General features: G+C 32.9%; 1 protein-coding gene across 14 annotated transcripts in view; it reads left to right on the top strand.

Annotated features, from left to right (window-relative positions):
- LOC125063775 (sorbin and SH3 domain-containing protein 1) overlaps window positions 1–21,742 on the top strand; it is a 116,356-nt gene that overhangs the window by 41,042 nt on the left and 53,572 nt on the right. For 10 of the 14 annotated variants that reach the window (XM_047670381.1, XM_047670385.1, XM_047670386.1 and 7 more), the window contains exon 1: window positions 11,104–14,992. In XM_047670381.1, coding sequence (XP_047526337.1) covers window positions 11,503–14,992 — 3,490 coding nt within the window. In that variant the 5' untranslated portion in view covers window positions 11,104–11,502. Of the gene's footprint in view, window positions 1–5,547; window positions 5,629–11,103; window positions 14,993–21,742 lie in introns of those variants that run through there. The other 4 variants (XM_047670391.1, XM_047670393.1, XM_047670392.1 and 1 more) reach the window with 1 other exon arrangement.

Below are 21,742 nucleotides of genomic sequence, written 5' to 3' on the forward strand. Positions count from 1 at the left end.
AAGAAATAAAAAAAAATTACAAAAAAATGTTCACATTAAAATAAACTTCAACATATTTAAGTGCTTATTGAAATAATTGAAGTTAAAACGGCAACATATTACCAGAATCAACTTAAATATTGTTATGAATCACCTTGATTTAGTCACTCCCTAACCATGACTACTGTAAATCATTAAGAACTTCAACCTACAATCAGAGTCTATAAGAAAGTTTACTGAAAATGATTCAATACTTTGAATTTATAGTAATATTTTAGGATATGGATAAAATAATAAATGAACGTAACAGTTGATAAATTACAGAAAGCCTACGTGTTAGTTTTGATAGCTTAATGGATGTTTTTGAATGCCTAGAATGTAAATGATGGATGAGCTTAAAGCTGACGCCACCATTCGCATTTTGTACTGACAAATTGACATGCCGCACCTTGGCGCAGTTATATGACAATATATCGCCGTGCCACAGGACCATTTATGTATTTATTTGTGGTAAATTTTAATGCAACAATTGCTGATGCAGATTCTCACACATTCCTTCCATTATATACGGAAAAATACAGTAAGGAAAAAGTTTAGTGAAAGGAGTTTTTGTTTCACGAATTACCGGTAGTATACCTATATATGACAGTATACTACAATTATTGTAATAATTTATATTAAAAATAAGTTAAAAGGCTTATTATTAAACTTGTTTTTATGGCAATATAACAGGAGGCAAACGGACAGGGACACTTACATTGCCAGAAGGCTCGCAAGTGCGTTGCCGGCCTTTTAACTCTACCAAACTATAAACATCTCGCTACCATGAAAACTCTGAAGTTTGTATCTAATAGTAATAGTGTAATTTTTTATCAAAGTTTATCAAAGCAAAAGTTTTAAAAATCAATTACTGTGACCCGTGGCTAGGATGTTGTCTGACCAAGCTACGAGTTTAAATTGTCGATAATTTGATTGGAGCTACGTAACTTACAATCTCTTTCATGAGCTACCACACTTTTTATATTTTTTTAGCAAATAAATTTCCGCAGCTTCTTTATTGTAAGTAATCAAAAAATATGGTTTTTTAATTAGATGTATTAAGTTTTAGAAATTTTTTTATTTAAGTTCTTAAAATTGTAAAAAAATCGCCACTTAGATTATTGTTGTATAGTTAGAGTTATTTAGCGTATTTTAAGGCAGTTTACCGCGTATTGGTACCATACTAGTATGGCACCTTTGGCACTATGCTTCAGTAAAATGAAATCCAAAAAGTACAGATTTGAATCCAATATTTTGTGATTGTCGGTTCGTGCTTAGTGTCGCATGTCGTAATCAACGTACAAAGCGGCTTTTATTGTACTCCACATTCGGGTTCCATTGTAGAGGATCACTGTGACAGTGCCCCTCTGTTAGTGAGGTTGACCTGACCCGTGGTTTAGTGTAATTGTACAAGTGGTTTTTAATATGTGGTAGTAGGGTATAGAAGTTAGAGGTGAGAAGCGTTCGGTTTTGTTTATGGTTAAACTCGCGTCTCTGGTCAGATTATTTTACAAAATATCTGAAGCTATGTTATAACGGTCGGCGTACGTAATGTCTGGTAATAATGGTATCATTTTGTGTCTAAGGCTTGACACTAGGACCACGGAAAATAACGAATTTAAAGATTGTTTAGTTATTTGTGAACGTGTTTCCTGTGGAAGCATGAACATTAACCCTATTTGCATCAAATGTTCTTTTCTTTCTAATATATATATAGGTATATTTCACTTGTGGTTACTTAAGGTATATTTAACTGATTGATTGTTGGTTTAGAACCCTAAATTTAGCTCATAACTGAGGTTTTTTTTTAAATTAGAACACAAAATCATACTATTTAAGTCATAGTCATCAGAACTTTGTAACAATAATTTTGAGTAATCCGATTAATTTGTAATCCTTTGACGGATAATTTAATCTTATTCGAGTTGAGAAGTTTCAATCGATTTCCAACATCAATCGGGTACTCGAAAAATAAACTCGACGTTTTGTCAAGGACCATCCAAATAGTTTGATGGAATCTTTAGATATTGCAAACAAATTTGATTTTGCTAAAGTAATCAATATTAAAATATTTATTTACTTACACTTCGTTACCTTAACCATACATATAAAAACAGGTTACGTAAGTTATTAGGCTTATTGCTAACAAGCGATTCATTCCAGGCAACACTGGAAGAAAAAAAATCACCAACAGCGTAAAGTACAACAAGTGCATAATTTTTTTACAAAAAAACAAAACACTAGAAATACTTACAACGTTTATGGCGACAGAACGTTGAGGTATTTGCTACCGCGGCTAATAAATGGACGACCCAGCCAGTTATTAGATAGCCTAACGTTAACCAACATAAAAAGTAAGTTGAAAAACTACTTTTATATGGATTTGTCGCGATCCTAAACAAGACGGCTATGGTTACATTTACAAAAACCAAAGCGATTTTTTAATGTAACGTATTATGGTTTTATTATATATTTTAGTAAAATGAATAAATTAAAAAAAACAACGGGTTGCACTCCGGGAGTGCCGGCAGAAGTGAAAACTTGAATATTAACGTTGTGCATATTTGATATTTTGGAATAGTTAGGGAATAATTTTGTACGAATTGATTTAATCATCAGTATACTCGTAAAAGTACCTACTATCATTTATGTGGTAGAATACAATATTTATTTATTGCGCTATCGTACACATACATGACATTAAATACGCCGCGCCAGCTGTACTCTCCATCCGTCTTACGAATTTTCGATCAGGTCACGTGTCCTGACGCGAGTTTAACATTTTTTACCCATTCCAAAAAAAGTGTACAACACCGCTAAAGAAGTTTTCACTTAAAAAAACCGAACTTAATTAAAACTAAAAAATAATATTAATAAAAAGTAAAAGCTAATCTTTGTTAGTTAAACAAATAATTATGATGATTTCTGATGTAAGAAAACTCAAGTAATTTCGCTTTGAAATGTTTTTAAACTCAACGACAGTTAGTCAAGCAAATTATAGCTTTTTTAAATAATTATCTCGTTATGTTTGGCTTGCTTCTTGTACAACTACTTCTTTTAAATCCGTTATAGCTTTATTATATAAGACCACCCATTTATATAATTATGTAGCGCCCGTTACATTATATTATATTTTTATTATTATAATCAAAAAGTACCAATTCACAGAAACACAGGTGTACGTGTATTGTGTTAGTTATAAATAAGAACAATAACACTGAACGGAAACGAATTCGATCAATTACAATTACTACATATACAATCACGGTTGGGATGTATTTTTAGGGTTACTTGGAATTGTTGATTATGAGAAGCATTGTTTAGTTCCATATCAATATTTAAGTTTATAGATGCTTATTAAATTTTATTCAGGCATCAAAGTTACATAGTGGGTTTTGGTGCCTCTGCCAAAAATGTATAATATTTGTTTTAACTAACAAATGAAAAAAAAAGTTCTATCTACGGAAGTAATTTGTGGAACTCCTGAAATTGTTTTGAAAAGTCTCTCCTGTAGTATGCTATCTATATATATATATAATTCTCGTGACACAATGTTCGTTACCATCCTCCTCCGAAACGACTCGACCGATTCTTATGAAATTCTTATGCAATCAACTTCTATTTTTTATTATAGTAGATAGTTATTTTTATTGAATTAAAAACACGTTTCCTAGAAATATTATACATGGCGAAACAAAAGTTTGCCAGGTCAGCTAGTATTATATAAGTATAAGTTGTTGCTAAGTTGATTAAATAATGAAACACACGTATTGTTATAAGTATTAATTAAGAAACACAACTTAAAAAAAACGAAACGAAAGAAGCGCTAGAATATATTGTCATGATCAGGTTTTGATGATCAATTATAATTACTTTTCTTCTTCTTTTTTATATCGTAATCCACCTAGTGTGTCTTACACCCAACGAAACGAAAAGCAAATCGCAAATTTTCTCTAATACTCGTAATAGCTTGATTTGATTCATATCTGTGTTTTCCTGTTTTCACGAATGAATTCGCTTGGGTCAGATCTTGGACTAAACTAGACTTAAAGCAGGTTCAGCTGTCACTTTAATATTCATTTATGAAAGAAAAATAAAAGTAGAAACTTTCCCTACGTATAATTAAATCATGAACAAATATTTGAATGAATGTTTACGTATTTATTTTAGAGATATTGATGATTTAATATTTAGTCATGTAATACGGATGATTAAAAACGAATGTATATTTTATTAATATCCTTTTTAAACAACGGAAGGTAAAAGAGGTTAAAGATTCAACGCTTATGTTTTTTGTTTTCTATTATTTATTCTCCTGTATACTAACGACTCGTCGACTGAAGTAGATGTGAAACAAACACAGAAGGCGCGAGTGTCGGCTGTGGTATAATTTATTGTTTGTGAACAACTCCTTATTCCCTTTCCTCGTATAATACAAATTCACACTTTATTCACTTTTCGCTGGCGCTTTATGAGCATAATGTACACACAGGTTACGCATGCAGGTTAGGGAGGGTACAAATTTGTATTAAATTTATTTTTATTATACAACCTGGGGGAGCGTTCAAGTAACGTAATATATAATACGTAACGAATTTTGGGGGGGGGGGGTCCTTTTGTAAAACGTTACGATGCGGGGCGGAGAGTGAATTATGCGTTATTGATAATATTAGTTTCGACTTTCCAGTAATTTACACCACATAATGGTAACTTTTAGGTATAAAATGTGATCAAGAAACGTTTTAATATACTTGGGTACAGAAAAACGTTACGGCGCGTTACATTGGGGGGGGGGGGGGGGTGGTCAATAATCTCCAAAAATTGCGTGACGTAATACTTGAACGCTATAGGTACTTATATTATTAAGACGACAGAATTTTGTTTATGTATGTTTGTGATGACTTAAAAACAACAGACCCGATTTTAAAAAGTATTTCGCTTTTAGGTATGGTCCATTATTCTTAATGATATTATGTAGGTAATATATCATATGTAAAACATGTTATATTTTCTATTTTGAAGAGTCCAGCCGTGCGAATGTGTAAAGAAATAATTTATCATATTACATACTGAACCTTTCATTTTTATAAATAGCAATATAAACAAGCAACATAGTCAAGCATCACAAATGAGCACAGTTTTATTATGATTTATTAATTATTATATATTATTACTATATTTAGTATAAAGTTTGCCTGCCCGCCTTACAGGGGACGCAATTTTGTATACGTAGACTTATTGTTACAAATTTCTTCAGTGCCCTTTGTTAATACACGGCAACCAATCTTGTTCTGTATTTGAGTTTTCTTCTAAGATACTCCTGGTCTTAAGCAACTCTGTCCACGGACTGGTTTTCTTTTGCTCTATGATAAAGAGAGATTTAAAAAAAATGACGAATTCCAGTGCAATTGTTTATTAAATTCAGAAACAGGTGTAAAATACTGTTAAAGTGAAAAGTTGTACATTTGAACTTTAAAGACATTTCTGACGTCAACACTTGTTTACTTATACTATATGTTTGTTTTTCAGTGGATGAACAGCCAGTTGACGTTTCAAAACCTCCACTAAAGTCACCTAGTTCTACGCTTACACCGAGTCCGAACAGTCAACGTGAGTAGATAATTTTAATATAAATAATAATTATATGCAATTTATATGTTATTTTCCATTCTTTGCAAGAGATTTTAAGATAGGTGTGTAAATATGTAAACCTCGTGGGGAAGACTGATTTGTTAAATTTATTTTAAAGACGATAGCGATACTAAATCATTATATTGCTCATAGACGATGTGTAGATGATAACATTTGGACAACTCATTGGTCTAGTGGTTAATACCCCTGACTACGAATCCATGGGTCCCGGGTTCGATCCCCGGCTGAGACGAACATCGATGTGATGAGCATTTGGTGTTGTGCTTAGGTCTTGGGTGTTTAAATATGTATTTATATGTCTATCTATCTATACTATGTATGTATATCCGTTGCCTAGTACCCATAACACAAGCTTCACCAGCTTAGCATGTTACTAGGTCAATTGGTGTGTATTCTCTTTAATAAAAAAAAATAAAAAAAATAACTTAAAAATATATACTATTTTAAACAATACAAACAATAGCCAAACTCCGAACTATTCCCAATTATTCACAAAACACCCGTTTATGTAACCCTATAGAGGTCGTAATATAATCTACACGTTACCTTGACGAAGCTCGTTAATCTAAATACGGAGTAATTTTATGTCACACTTTTAAAGCTAAGCGGGATTTAGTACTCACTAACGATCTCCACAAAAACGATTCAGACCTTTTCGAATTAAACGGATTCGAGATTGGGTTTCAGGTTACTTAATAATTAATACGGCGTGAAAGAATAATTTATTTAAATAATAACTTACGTGAGGTTTTTTTGGTATATGGATTTGTCAGCGTCATAGACTAAAGAATGATTTGCATATGCTATTTTTTTTTGTTACAGTATTTTTGCTCTTTTTTGAGGCCTGAGATATTATCTATATAAATACGAATATATATTAGCTGTTGCCCTTCGTTAGAATAGAAACGGGGACAATTCATTACAATCAAAATTGTCATTGTAACCCATATTACCCAGGAATGGATCACCTAGGATACCTGCAGCTGATTTTCATCATCGGACGTCGAGGCATTACGAATTTCCACTCGTATCACATCGACGTCCGTCGTTCTACAACTGAGCCGTTTTTAAGGCAGTTTTTGCCACGCACCATTACTATGTGGAACCAGCTGCCCACTGAAGTATTTCCGAACCAATTCAATTTAGGGTCATTCAAGAAAAGAGCGTACCAATTCTTAACGGCAACGCGAGCCCTCTGGCATTGAAAGTGTCCATGGGCGGCGGTATCACTTAACATCAGGTGAGCCTCCTGCTCGTTTGCCCCCTGTTGTATAAAAAAGAAGAAAAAATTAGCTTTCTCTTGGTTAAATAAATTTAAAAATCGATTTATTCGTGTCAGATTACTTCCAACAAATTTATAAACTGTATAATATTCTTAATAGTATGGATATATCTGTATCGATTACTCAATAATTCGTTAATATCACGCGAACGCACTATAAAATTGGCTGAATACTTTACACGCAAGTACAAGGCTAGATTTCTTATAATCGAGTGCGTGCAACTGAAATGTGATAAGTTGCATTCGGCACAATTACCTTATTACCCTTTGAATGTTTGCCAAAAAACTGGCAGAAGTTATCGGCCGTGCGTTTTTGGCACTGCTGTCCGGATCTATGCGGCGATTATGTCATGGATCGTAGTTCGTCCGCTTTCCAGTCGCCAATCGAGTCGCCAATATTTGTCTTGAAATCATAATTTAATTTTACAGTACCCATTCAAAAATTTTAGACCATAGAGCAGACATACCACCAAGCAGGATATTGTTTCTTATCTCTGGGCGGAAGCTCCCTACTGCCAGATCCTTTCATTGGATGGCATCCAGCGCAGGGCGGCTCAAATCGTCGACGACCCCGCTCTTTCCGATCGATTTAATCCTTTGGGTTTGCGTAGAGATGTTGGTTCCCTTAGCATCTTCTACCGCATTTATCAGGGGAAGTACTCTACCAATACCTCTTTAGAATGGGAGTACTCGGACCAAAATTCCATAATTTCCATCTAGACACCTGGCGCCACGACACAGCGCTTTTTAAGGCAATTTTAGCCTCGCACCACTTCTTTGTGGAACCAGCTGCCGGTAGAGGTATTTACAAACCGAAACAACCTATGAGCCTTCCAAGAAACGAGCGGAAATTCTGAAAGGTCGGCAATTCACCCGCTGTCCCTCGGCGTTGCAAGTGTCCATGAGCGGAGGTTATTACTTTATTCAAAATGACACGCCTGCTCCTTTGTCTCCTGTCCCATAAAAAATATATATTTTAACGTATTATTGAGATGGAACATGGCAGTTGCCTTGCAAGTTCACATATAATGTATATCGAATGTTGTTCAAAACAAAAATACTTAATTTTCTGTAAAATTTGGTTTTGGATCTATAGGAGTTGCTGTTATTGATCACAGTCAGCCAGTCTTGGAGTTACTACCAACTCACACCATCCCGGTTTTTTATACTATCCTTGTGGCAGTTACATCGTATTCTACTCGCTTCGCTTACACAATTAAATAAATAAAAAACTTTTATATAATCTCATTCGGTAATATTGTAATTGTGAAATGAAATAAAATATGCCAATAAAAGTTATTTTATTGGCATATTTTATTTACATACTTCTTGAATAAAATTATAAATTACCTTAAAGCATTATTTTCCCAACAAAACAATGCTTTCAAACAATTTTTTAATTATTAAAGTACAATGTACTCGCCTGCGGCTCGTGTCAAAAAACTACACTCATGTTTTAATACCCTCTATTATAATATGACAGTTGCATAAACTACTATTTTGTATCATATTTATATTTAAGTGTATATATAATATATTTAAGTGTATTTTATTATTTATCATGCTGCGTAATTTTTAGTAACTTTATTACTTTTACGTTTTTGTAAGCAAGATTTTTATTTATGTTTTAAGTTAGCTGTCCAAGCCAATAAATAAATGTATGTGATACATAAAATCCGTTTGAATAGAAGTACATATTTCAATATACATGCAGACAGCCGGGTGTCATTTTGTGATATTCCTGGAAGGTCACCCTCTGGAGCTTGATTTATTACATCTGCTCCTTTAAAATGCTTTGTAAGTTTCATTCTAAGTATAGTTTTCGCACTAAACTTATAGCGACTAATGTTATTAATGATTTTTCCTTAAGAACATATTCCAAATGATACGAGTACATATAATGTTAAGAACTTTTTGGTTTTGACTCTCCGTGCAATTTCTTAACCTTTAGAAATCGATTACCCGTGACAAGGCCACTCGTATCTTTTAAGTTTTAAGTTATTATTGATCTATTGTTATTTTCTGCAATAGATATACTTACGCTAAACATTTAGTTATGAATAATTATATTTTTTCCACCTAGGAGTGTTAATAAATTTTGACCCTTTTCTATACTTACATATAATCAATGAGTTAAATACTACATATTTTATAATGTGACGTAAGTTGTACGTAGTTAATGTTACGAATGTTGCTATTTTTAAAAGCTTTTTATAAGTCTTGACCTATTTTTCGTTCATTATAGTGGATCCTCTGCAGTGTTTCAGAATATATTGATATAACGAATCTTTATGTATTTGTTTTATCTTCAATGTTCCGAGTAGATTATGTAGAAAAGATTACAACACCAGGTTTTTTTGTTTACTTCTTTAAAGGTACTTTTAGTACGGCTGAGAGTAAAAAATGCCTGGATAAATCGTCTAGAAGACAATAGAATCTACTGTACAATTAAATAATATTCTATCAGCACTTTGAACCTTGGAAAATCGCACAGGCTTTTTACTCTACGCTATTATTAATGTATATCGTCATCGTCGTCAAATCTGCAAACAACTAGGCAGCGCCTAAAAATAATTTTATGCATCTGACATTGCAGCGTGGAATGTGTTACACTTATTTTTATAATATACGGAGATTTTTAATATTGTGTTAACCTAGTGATTTGTAAAATAAATAATATACTCAATAACGCACGACTTAAGCGTTGACAAACCTCAACGCTTAAGTCGTGGGTTAGTACCCTATTCTGCAAATGGTTTTTCTTGTGTCTGCAATTATGGTGAAGGAAAGCATGAGGAAATCAGCATGACATGTGCTTAGCCGATATCCTTGCCGAAAAGCGATCAAAAAACATATTTATGATATCATATCTACGGGCGAATCTCATCCCTGAGATCGTAGGTCCGATCCCCGGCTATGCAACGTTTGACTTTTCTGTCCATGTGCGCATTCAATACTCGCTCGTACGGCGAAGGAAAACATCGGCATGTCGAATCCAAAAATCGAAGGTATGACACATACCTACTTGTGTATAAAAAAAAAATGTTTAAAGAAACGGATGAAAGTTAAGATCCGTATAGAGTCTAATAAGCCACTGGATTATTATTGTGATATGATAGGATACCACACATATCTCTAGTCATTCTTTTATTAGTATTATCAATAAGAAGTTGTTGCGAGTAATATCTATAACACTGTACCGCACATGAATTTATTTCCCTAAGTTTCTTAAGCAATTAATTACCTTTGAAACCGCGTCTCATGTTAAACTGCAACCCGATATCAACATGTTTCTTACTAATTAGAACCCTCATAGTTACCAAGGTGTGTGCACGAATTCACGCATTGGTATTATCTAGTTATTTGGGAGTTATTAATCCATATTATAATGAAAAAGGTGCTTGCATGATAGTCAGCAAGACTTAATCGAAATCCCCAAAATTTGGTAAAATTAATTACTATACACAGAGTTACTTTTAATTTCTGTTGGAGATTTGTTCGTTGTAAACCGGTTTCTTAGATACATTGTGTCCACATGCATAATTTGTATATACCAGTGGAAGTGTCCAATCAGTCTGGGTGACCTGCAAGTCTAGATCAACTGGACTACTTTTAGCCCACTTTTGTTACGAATTAATTTGTAACCACCCACTTCCTTACCATCAATTGTTAACATGAACTACGCCGTTGCTGGATATGATTGTTAGATCCAATAAAAATATACTCAGGCCTGCAACGTTTTTAGAAAGGATGTTGATTTTTATACTAAGTAGTTTTAATAATAAAACAAGGAAAAATCATGAATACCTTTTAGCAGATAGTATTAGAGCGCACTAGAACCAAATTTAAAATATTTATTTTAAAAACGTAAGCCCCTATTTCTGCGCCAATTTAAATCCCGTGATAACAGCGAACAGGTAAGTGGGTCACTTAGTTTCAGATAAAATAGTTTTTATTCACTATGTAGATTTAAAAATTAATTACGAAATTATACGTGCCATCCGCTACGTCCTTATAAGTTTCAAATAGACTATTGTTTTTCTCCGTTAGGTAAGCCAAAAATGGATAAGAAACGCCTGTGCAATTTTAATTAATAACAATTTAAATCACCCGTGCTGATAATACATTTGTTTGTTAGTATGAAGTAGCCGGCGCGCCGAGCGGACTTCCCTTCGTTCGACGAACGCGCACCGCGTACACGTCTCAGCGTAAAAATAATTCTAAAGCGCGCCTGCGTACTTCAACCCATTTATAATTATTAGTAAATCGCGGTGCGGGCGCATGACTGCCGCGCTTAGCTGTCGCTCGCGAAACAAAGTTTTAAACGATTGTGAACCTATTCCGAGCCCAGTTAACAAGCCCTTGTGAAAGCCGAAACTAAATCCCTAACGTCAATGTGCCTACGTAATATATTACGTCAACGTTAGCACCCACGCTAAAGATACCGGCGCAGGCGTGTACTTTATACGTTAACACATCGTGCTTGTGTTTGTGCATTGTATATAAACGTTTCTTATCAGTGATTAAAGTATTGGTGTGAGAATCTCGATATGCCAGATAAAAATAAAAAGCGCAAGAACAATAAAAATAAAAGGAAGAACAAAGGGCAGCACCAGCCAAGTAATAATAATACACGTATTTCAACTGAAGCATGTGACCAGGGACCGGAATGTATTAAAAAAACTGATTGTTCGCCAATAACAAGAGACGAAATCACGGAATCGCAAGTAAAACTTGTTGTTGAAGCTACTACACACGCAGTGACCTCAAACGTTGATTCTGAAATCTCAACTGACTTAAAAGAACTACCAAAAGAAATAGAATCTTCTAGTGCTATACCACCCTATCAATCAACGTCAGATGCAGGCATAATAACTAAAGAAAATACTCAATTATTCGAAGCTTATAAAGTAGAATCTCCAGAAAAATCTATAAAATCAATACCAAAATTGCGAAGTGATATAAAAAGTAAAAGTGTTGATAATGATGATCGACCAATTATTGTAGAAATAGTTGAAGGCTTTGATAAAAATGAGCTTAGCAGTTCCTTGGCAGACTCAAATAATATTCTTATCACTGAATTTGAGCCTGAGGTTGAATGGGAAAACACCTGTGAAATAAAAAAAAATAGTTACATCGAAGAAGAAAATGTAGCTCCAGGAGTATTATCTGTAATTACTCTACCACTTAACGTAGCAGAATGCGAAGAGGTTAAATCTATGAGCCCAGAAGAAGAGAAATCTTTAAGACAATATTTAAATACATTACAGTTATCTTCAAATACAGTTGTTAAAGAACTGGAAATAAATCCAGAAATAGAGCAGCAAGTGAATCATGATATAAAATCACGCTTACGCAAGAAACCACAGGCTGAAGAAAGTTATAGTTCTATGACAGGTCCTGCAAGATCTTTACATGTGATTGATGAAGAAGCAAGCGGGGAATCTTCGTCAGTTTCGCGTCGTCATTCTTACCTTATTGAGAAAAAAAGTGAGGATGAGGAGTTAGACGATGATGTTTTTTATGCAACAAATGAAACAAAACCAGAAATAAAGTTTAGAAAGGGGCGCAAATCGAATAATTTAATAAGTCAAGAATGCATACGTGTTGATGCTCAGCTAAAAAATCCAGAGATAACTGAAGCAAGAGGTTCCTGGACCACGTCGACTGTTGAAAAAATTACAGGAGCTGAAATTGTATATCTGACAGACTCTTCCAGTAGCACTAGTTCTCTTTATGATAATAATGACATCGAAGAAAAAAATGACGATAGTGATGTGTCTGTTCGTATTATAACACCTACTATTGAAGTCATTGATACTGATAAATTCTTAAAAAATGATTATAATTTTAATATTGTCAAGTCACAAGTGGATCATAAAATAAACAATAACGGCTTAAACGATTATAATGAGAAGGTCAACCAGAATTTTGACAGTAATTATTCTGAAAACGAACAAAATGAAAGATATAATAAGAATATTTCTAAAGAAAATCACGAGATTCTTGTTTTATCAACAGACAATATAAATACCAATCTATTCGTAAAAGATGTAGAAAAGCCTAGTTCTGAAATACCGACTTCATCGGTGGATACCAAAAAAGTGGTAGATAATTATGATCTTGAAATAAAAGTTTTGAAATGTGAACTTAACGATGCTATTAATAATTTAATAAAGGAAGTAGTCTCAGAAACAGATGCAACGCAAGAATATCGCAATGATTCATTAGAACGGCAAGATTCATCTAGCAGCGTTGGCTCGTCCCAATGTACTGCAAAGTATAATCCTAAGTGTTCTTCACTTAATGATATTTCTATGGCTGAATTTGATGAAATTGATAAAAGTCATGAATCCCAGACACACACAAGCGAAAGTAAAAGTCACGTTAAAGATGTCATAACAAATGTTCAAAATATAAACCGCCATAATATTAAATATGAAAAGGCCATAGAAACCCCAAGTCTTCGAGATATGTGTTTGGAAAAAATTAGTAGCTTGCCATATGGTGAACAGATATTAGAAGAATTAGCCAGTGTATCGGAACGATTGCAAACATTAAGTGACCACGCTGCTCCTATTGGTTTATCAAGAATCACAACTTTTAAGGATACCAATAGTGTAATACAAAATGTATCTAATGTCAACACGTTATCACGTGACAAAATTGTAACGCCTCCTGCTGTCCAACCTCGCAAATCTTCGTTAAAAATTAATCAAGACGATACTTTAAAAAAGAATTCTATAAAATCAGAGAGTATGCGATATAACTGTCTATCTCCTTCGCAAAAAATGTTAATGGAGACAACCAATTCACTATCACATCTAAAAAATACAGAAACTTCCGAACATATAGAAAACGTAGAAAACAAAAACGAATTGTCTAATCCTATTAATAAAAATACGATTGATGTGCCATTTAAATCACAAACTGGAAGTCGTTTATTAGCATTATTACGTAACCCATCAGTGGCTACCAATTCACAGAAACCAAAATCAAACGATGATAATATTTCTAATATATATGAGAGACATACAAGTCAAGGACATACAATATCAATGGGTGGTATAGATTTCTCTGTTAAACCAACAAGAGAACAAAGTATACATAGCACCTCAAATAATTTGAAGCCTATACCACCGCCAAAGCCGAGAAAATATTCATCATCTTTGTACGAAAGTGATGAATCCTCAGATTTTATTGATAATTCTTTTAAGTCAGTGAAAAACCATAAAAAATATTTTCACTTCTCGACCGGCAACTTAAGTCAAGAGATAGAAGATGATATTTCCTCTATTCAAAATATGCACAGACATTATAATGACATGTTTAGGCAAGCAAGAGAAGATCTACATCCAAGACGTCCATCTTTGCCTAAAGATTTATGTGATCAACAAATGGAATATATTCGCCAAAAAGAAAAAGAAGTTGAAGCAGAAATTTATCGACTAGAAAGAGAACGAATTAATACGCCTCAAAAAAGAGGACCTAGAGCCCCTATGTTAAATGACGAGTTTGAAAGTGAATCTTTTAAGTCATTCAATCGCATTAGAAATAGCCAAAGTCACGGGGTTTTACCGTCGCTTATTTCACCAAGTCCCGGAAAATTGTCATCTGTGTTTAGTAAAAGCCAAGAAGAATTATTAAGAAATAAAATGTATTCTGAATATCTCAGCCAAATGGCTGAACGCGAGGAAAGAAAACAAAAGAAGATTATTAAAATAACCAAAACACCGTGCTCAAGTAATTCGTATTCTAAGAGTTCATCGGAATTAACCACTTTTGATTCCAAAGTTAACAACCGCATTGAAAAAGAATTTATTGACAGAGCTAAGGATAGGTGGAATAAATTGGGCTTTAAGGATCCAGAAACGGAAGATGAATATGATAGAAACTCTAACGGACAACCAAAAGTGATTGAACATAAAATAAAAGTGATTGATTCGGGTGAAGAAAAAGACGTTCAAAAATTGCCAAGCCACTTACAAGACTTTGTGAAGTTTAGAGCGAAAGACAAAAGTGTTAAAAGTGAGAGTCCTGGTGAGTCGGAATCCAAAGAAACTGCTACGCATGGTGTGGTTTTGTGTGCAGTGATAATATTAATATTAACAATAACTAAATATATATTTCGGTTATTCCGCCGTTGATGTATTATAATATTACGGATTTTCAAAACTATTTAATGTAGTAGTAGCATGATATATTTCGCATGATTTGATGTTATTATAAGTGTTAATTTGTAGAATTGTAGAAATTAAATTCTCCAATTAGCTAAAGAAGAAACAAATGACTAAGGTAAGATAGTTCAATAAAACTTTCTAAGCAACATGTCATATAAAGTTTAATAACAAATTTAGACTGTAGACTTAGAATCCTTCAATAAAAGAGCGTATCAATTCTTAAAAGGCCGGCAACGCATTCGCGCCCTCTGGAATTGAGAGCGTTATGGGCGGTATCACTTAACTACAGGGGAGCCGAGCCTCCTGTCCGTTTACCCCTGTTTTATATAAAAAAGTAAAATACATTATTTATTCATTACTATATATTTTATTTCTAAAAAAATCGTTTGCATAATATATTAAATTAAAGGAAATAGTTGAGTTAAAAGAATCATAGATTTCTTCATTAGATTTAACAAGCTTGTTGGCATTTAGAATAAAATTCTGTATAACATTGTTAGTGGTTTAATATTACAGTCATCATTACATTCTATAAATTTTCATGTTAGATATATAATAGGCATTTTGATTACGTATGGAAATTAGCATTTGCTAGATAACTGTGTTATCGAAATGGCAAATGCATAAACAAGTTAATTACTAACATGACGATACTAGGTTTATTTTTGCTGTCAAAAATATTTTATTATTATTTTTTCATTAGATAACCAACATATTTTATAAATATTACAAAAGAAATATGACAAAGAATTGCCAAGAACGGCAAAATTTAGTAAAATATCATACTTATAAATATTTGGGTTGTTTGTGCGTACGTATGTTTATGTGTGTCTGTGTGTTTGTGAGAAGGTATGTGTGACTATTTACTTAATAAAAATTGTTTTGCATATCATCTTTGTATGAGGCCTTTGTTTTATTAGAATTCCTTTGTCAAAACTTGTCACGCAATGCGTTAGATCTTTTGTGACAACTGTCTTGTCTTAATTATAGAACAAATGCGGTAAATGCGTACCTATTATTGTAAAGTCTTAATTAGTAAAGTTTTAGAAATATGAAATGAAAAACTGATTTAGCTTATACTACCAAATATCATTTGCAAGAGAGCATTGCCCGTGAAAATATTTAGTTCAGGCTATATTCGTACGAAACGGCCTTTGGTGACTAACATTTTCTTCTTTACGCGACGGTTTCTTAGTTTTTATTCGAAAATTTATAACGCAATAATATGTTTTGTGGCACCTTAATATTACCGAAATGACACTAAATCAAGGTCATTATTAAGAATGGCTTTCGACTCTTGAAATTTAAATTTTGTTTAAATGTTATTATTTATAATTGGTATCACAGTAGTCACCTATTACAATGAAACACTCATACCAGAAAATAAAAAAAACTATGAACTTATGAAATACTATTTATCATTTTATATGCAATATATACTCACGTCCATTATGATAAAGTGATATAATACTGTTGTTGACGAGATCGACGTGCACTCTAAATTATTAATCTAAGTCCTGATAAATGAGGGTCGAAATTTCAATTATAATTATCTGTTCCAAAGCGAGCATAGTAGAGGTTCTATTTTGTAATCAAACCATTTAACAGTCTTTTGTTTTAAAAACAAGGTGAGAATCGTATACAAAATTCTGAAATTATAAAGTAATAACACGATAAAAGGGTATTTGTATGGTTCACCTATGTGATGTTTGAGGAAAATTTCGGTATATTCATTATGTTTTTTTGAAAATCGACTGAAATATAACGGTTGCCGAAATTGATGCGGGCGTCACTGCGGTAGGAAGCTCAATAACTCTATTAAGTATACGTTGATACTGCGTTCTAGTTTTTGTATAGTCTACGAATGCTTTTGAAACGAACGTACATCATTTCTCCGTTTAATCCATACAAAAGTTATTATTATATTACTATCCTCTTACTTTTACTCATTTTACATGTTATCTGTACTAGCTAAGTGTACATGTAAACGTATTTGAACTAAATATGTCCTAAAGTGCAATTTTATTCTTAAGGAATTTCCTACTAACGCGTATTAAAAGATAATAATAATTAAGCTGTTTTCGTATGAAAGCGTAACCAACCAGTTTAAATATATTATAGTCATTGAGTAAAAGTGTGTGTAGTGTTACGTTTTGTTTTGTAATTAACTTTATTAGTTTATTAGTATGAAACGTGCGTTGACACTTCATGTTCTAGGGCAATTTACAGCAAGCGGAAAGATCAAACTATTGAAGATCTTTGGTACCATTGATTCGTTTAAAAATAGATGAAGACTAAGATGTTCCATTTTCTGGCAAAGTCTAGTGTTGCCTGTGCTTGGCGGTTCAATCAGTCGTAAAGATAGGCATAACATATTTAAACCTGGCTCCATACTATTGGCAAGCTGATGTTTACGTCAATACGTAATGGACAGTAATAGACCATTCTTTCATGAACTGTTTATGATCTAATATCTATTTGTAAGCTTTCTCTTTTCCTATTTTCTTGAACCTTATGATGTTTGAATAATATTAAACAATCAAATTATGAATATGTTGTGAAATACGCGAAAGGTTAAAAATCGTACACGACGTAAAATGTTTTAATGCAAGAGTATTGTCCTTAACCTATGTATAAAGTACATCGAGAGATAAATAGAAAAAAAAAATCTAAGTGTTGTGTTATATAGCCATATTTACCCTATACGGGTCTGCGTCTCGGTTGCATCCGTTACTTTACTTTTTTTTTTTCATAGACAAGTAGGTGATCAGCCTTTAGTCTGACACAATATATTTATGGGTTTGATATAATTATGTCGGTTGCCTATTTTCCTTCACCGTACGTGATAGTGTCATGCGTACTTAGAAAATCCATTGGTGCATAGTCGAACCTACGACTTCAAGGACGAGAGTTGCTTAAGCCACTAAGCCAATACTGCTTTTGATGATGTATCGTATATATTTTATTGATTTATTACATTAAAAACTATGTTAACTATTGCGTTATAGTTACGATTGCGTCGACTTAGTTTAAGTCAACTATTATTGATAATATTTATAAGAATATTGATCTAGATTTTCCAAATAATTAAATGTTTCCTTACATCGAACATGGTTTACGATTTTGTGACACCGCTTAGCGTTACATGTGACCAGTCATTTAAAGTGTCAGACCCTAACAAAGAGTCCCCGGAAGTTCTTTGACAACGGAAGTGACGTCCCGCCGGGCCCCAATCATTTGTAATACGTACTTATTCCGCTTTTTCATTTCACAATACAAAAATTAACCTACTTTTCCCTTATCGTGTATTGTCTTAGATGAGATGACCTTACAATTGAATAAAGTTTTGATAATTTATTAGTTTATCTATGGATAACGTAAAATGAGATAAGAAATTCCAAGGTTTTGTTACAAATTATTGTTAATATAACTAGAAGACATTCAAGAAAAAAAAATAGAAATTGTACGATGAATATAGACAGTACGCGAGTGCGTTACTGGTCTTTAACTTTATCCATTTAACCGCTATAGCGATATCGTTGAAACCTTAAAAAAGATAAATTAAAGAAATTAAATTACCTATTATATCATTATTAACCGTATAAATACGACATTATTGTAATTGTGTACGCTTGTGATATTAAAATAATTGATATTCATTTGACACCCTAATGAGTCAGCAATAAATTAATTTTCAATTTAGATTATGACATGGCCGTAATCAGTGTATTTTGATATGATTATGATTTATACGTAAACTTGTATATAGAAAAATATAATACGTATAATTAAATAATAAAAAAAAACTTAAACTTCTTAAATATTGTTTTTACGCACTACTGCGCTATCTATTGGCAGTTTTTATTACTATCGTGAATACTTTCACTGGTGATTGATAGATGTCGCTATTTACACAAAACTTTAAACGATCTTAGAAATACGAAGTAATCACAAGTTAAGAGATTTTTGTTCATTGCTAGAAGAATTTCTAATAAACTATTTTTAACATTGAAGTAATGTTCTGCAAGTAGTGTGTAGTGGCTTCAACCTGCGACTCTCATCCCTGAGGTCGTACGTTCCATCCCCGGATGTGCACCAATGGACTTTCTGTCTATGTATGCATATGACGCTCGTGCATTGGAGGAAAAAAATGGGAGGATAGCGCCATTCCTTGGATTCAAAAAGGCAACAGCGTGAGTCAGACTTCTGGCCCGATTCGGTGATCGGCCCAGGTGTCTATATATAAAAATGATCTAAGAAACTAAAACCAGATATACCTATAGGGTTTTACTATACGGAATTATTATTATTATTATTACTACATATAGGTATTTTATTTAACTTCGATCAGAGCAAGCCGCTTTCGTGACTCACGCCCTGTTTACATTCAGACCTACACCAATAACGCAATGAAATTTCATAACAATATAATACAAATTATGGCAGTCAAAATTTATAGTTAAAACCGCGGTCATGTGAACTCGCAGCGGGTAAGATTAATTAGAGTTGTGGTTAAATTAATAACGTCCCAACACGCTCCCTGAACGTCCAGTGCCTTTGAGTTTAATAGCCCTTTTATACAAATCTAAACTTATACAAGTGGGTAAGGTAAAGGATTAATTTATCTCGATAAAATTATAAGTCTAACCTAATGAATATCTATATCATTAGTATGAAACATGTATACGAAAAAATAGAAGTCCCTGGGCACTATGACAGGGGAGTAGACCGAAAAAAACCTAGTGAATACTAGCAATCAGTTGATTAGTAAGAAGTTTGCCTATCTTATATAGTGTCCCAGTGAGAAATGGGGAAATCTTTGTAGAATAGATGGCCCGGCACTCGCGTTATAACGACGTGCACTTCGATGTCTAAAATTTTTAAAATATGTTTTTTTTTTATTAAAAATGTCTAAATATTACTTAAATGTTCTTTGGTTAAAACGTCTATAATACCACTTGGACAATAAACGGGTAACTACAATCTTACGACCGTAATAACTAACACCAAAGGTTAATATCCCATTTCCTTATAGATCCCGGTTTACAATGAGTTATCTGGAGGCTTTGAGCTTTTATCTATGAAGGTACCCTTTGTTATACCAAATAGATCAGTTCATAGTTTAGAACCTTATTTGAATTAATTAATCACTTCCAAATTTTTCAAGGCGGTTCTTATACTTCGCTAAAAGATAAACAGTAGTCATGTATTATGCCAATGGGGTTACGGGACTTTTAATTTATTTTTATGTATTAAGCAATGTTTAATACATGTTTTTATGTATTAAAAATGTTACATTATGCAACGGGAGCCCTTATAGCTACTAGGATATAGGCAACTCTAATTAAAGAAAACAATAAAAGAATAAACAAACAAAAATTGTTAAAATAGACTAAAGGTCATATTTTAGTAAAGAGTCATAGCAATTACTCTGAGTCATAAATTATAATATATGGAGTGGGTATCAATTGCGCTTTCTATGAATCCACGTTGCCAATAAACCCATATAAGTCTCATTTTAATTACTAAACGTTAAAAATTATTGTTAGAAATTATGGAGGAAAGTTTAAATTGCTAGTAGGAACATCACATTATTACGTCTTTGATAACTCTCTCCAATAATTGTTTTTTACAAGTCCGTGACTAAAACATAAAGCAAAATTGATTTTACGTGTAAGCAGTACAATGTACTTTCATTTATAAACCTATGTCAAAAGTAAATATTAATTAAAGTACGAATTCAAATTGGTAAAGTAGCCGGTAGCCCGACCTTCATGTGGAAACGGAAATATATATGTGACGCTATCGTTTTTGTCATTCGGGAATGATGTACTTTAAAAAAATTACAAAAGTAAACAGTCCTTCTAGAAATTATGCCTACGATTTTTTTATTCATTTATTTCTTCATAATACAGTTAATTAATTATGCATCTAAATAAACTAGCTGGGATAGTTCGAGTTATTTCAGTATATTTTGTTCCAGTTTATTTAGGATCTTCCTGTCTGAACGAAAGGTAATTTATCTTACAAGATATTCATAAAAAATACTAAATATGTACAAATGATATTTCTACTGCTGATATAAGCTTGAATCTATAACATTATTTACATAGCTTTCGAGTACTTTTTACGTCTGTAGAGACATATGTTAAGAAGGCATTTAATACCCCCCTTATACTTAAAAACTAAAGCAGTCTATTTGGACCTCGTCTCTTTTCATTACGACTTTAATACACTCTGAGACTGAAATAAAATAGTACTTTAGGTAAAACAGTGCAGACTGATTTAGTTTTTATGATAAAGGGGGAAATACTTATCCCCTAAATGTTAAATAAGTTATTGTACTGCTTTAAATTATACACGGTTCTGTCACTTTTCATTACAGCCCTCATTCTTTGATACGAATGAGCGGTTTCAACGATGAAATTGGACTGCAAACTTTGCATATATTACTTTTTAAATAAATGATAATGACACACGTATCTATAAACATGCAAATTTCATTTGAATCCAAAGAATACCAAGGTTACATGCTGATGGTGTACCATTCTCATTGTTTTCTATTTTCCTATGTAGATATCACGTCACAACGCGTTATCAATGCGAGTTT

The sequence above is a fragment of the Pieris napi genome, chromosome 3, assembly GCF_905475465.1.
Source record: "Pieris napi chromosome 3, ilPieNapi1.2, whole genome shotgun sequence".
In the NCBI taxonomy this organism is placed as follows: domain Eukaryota; kingdom Metazoa; phylum Arthropoda; class Insecta; order Lepidoptera; family Pieridae; genus Pieris; species Pieris napi.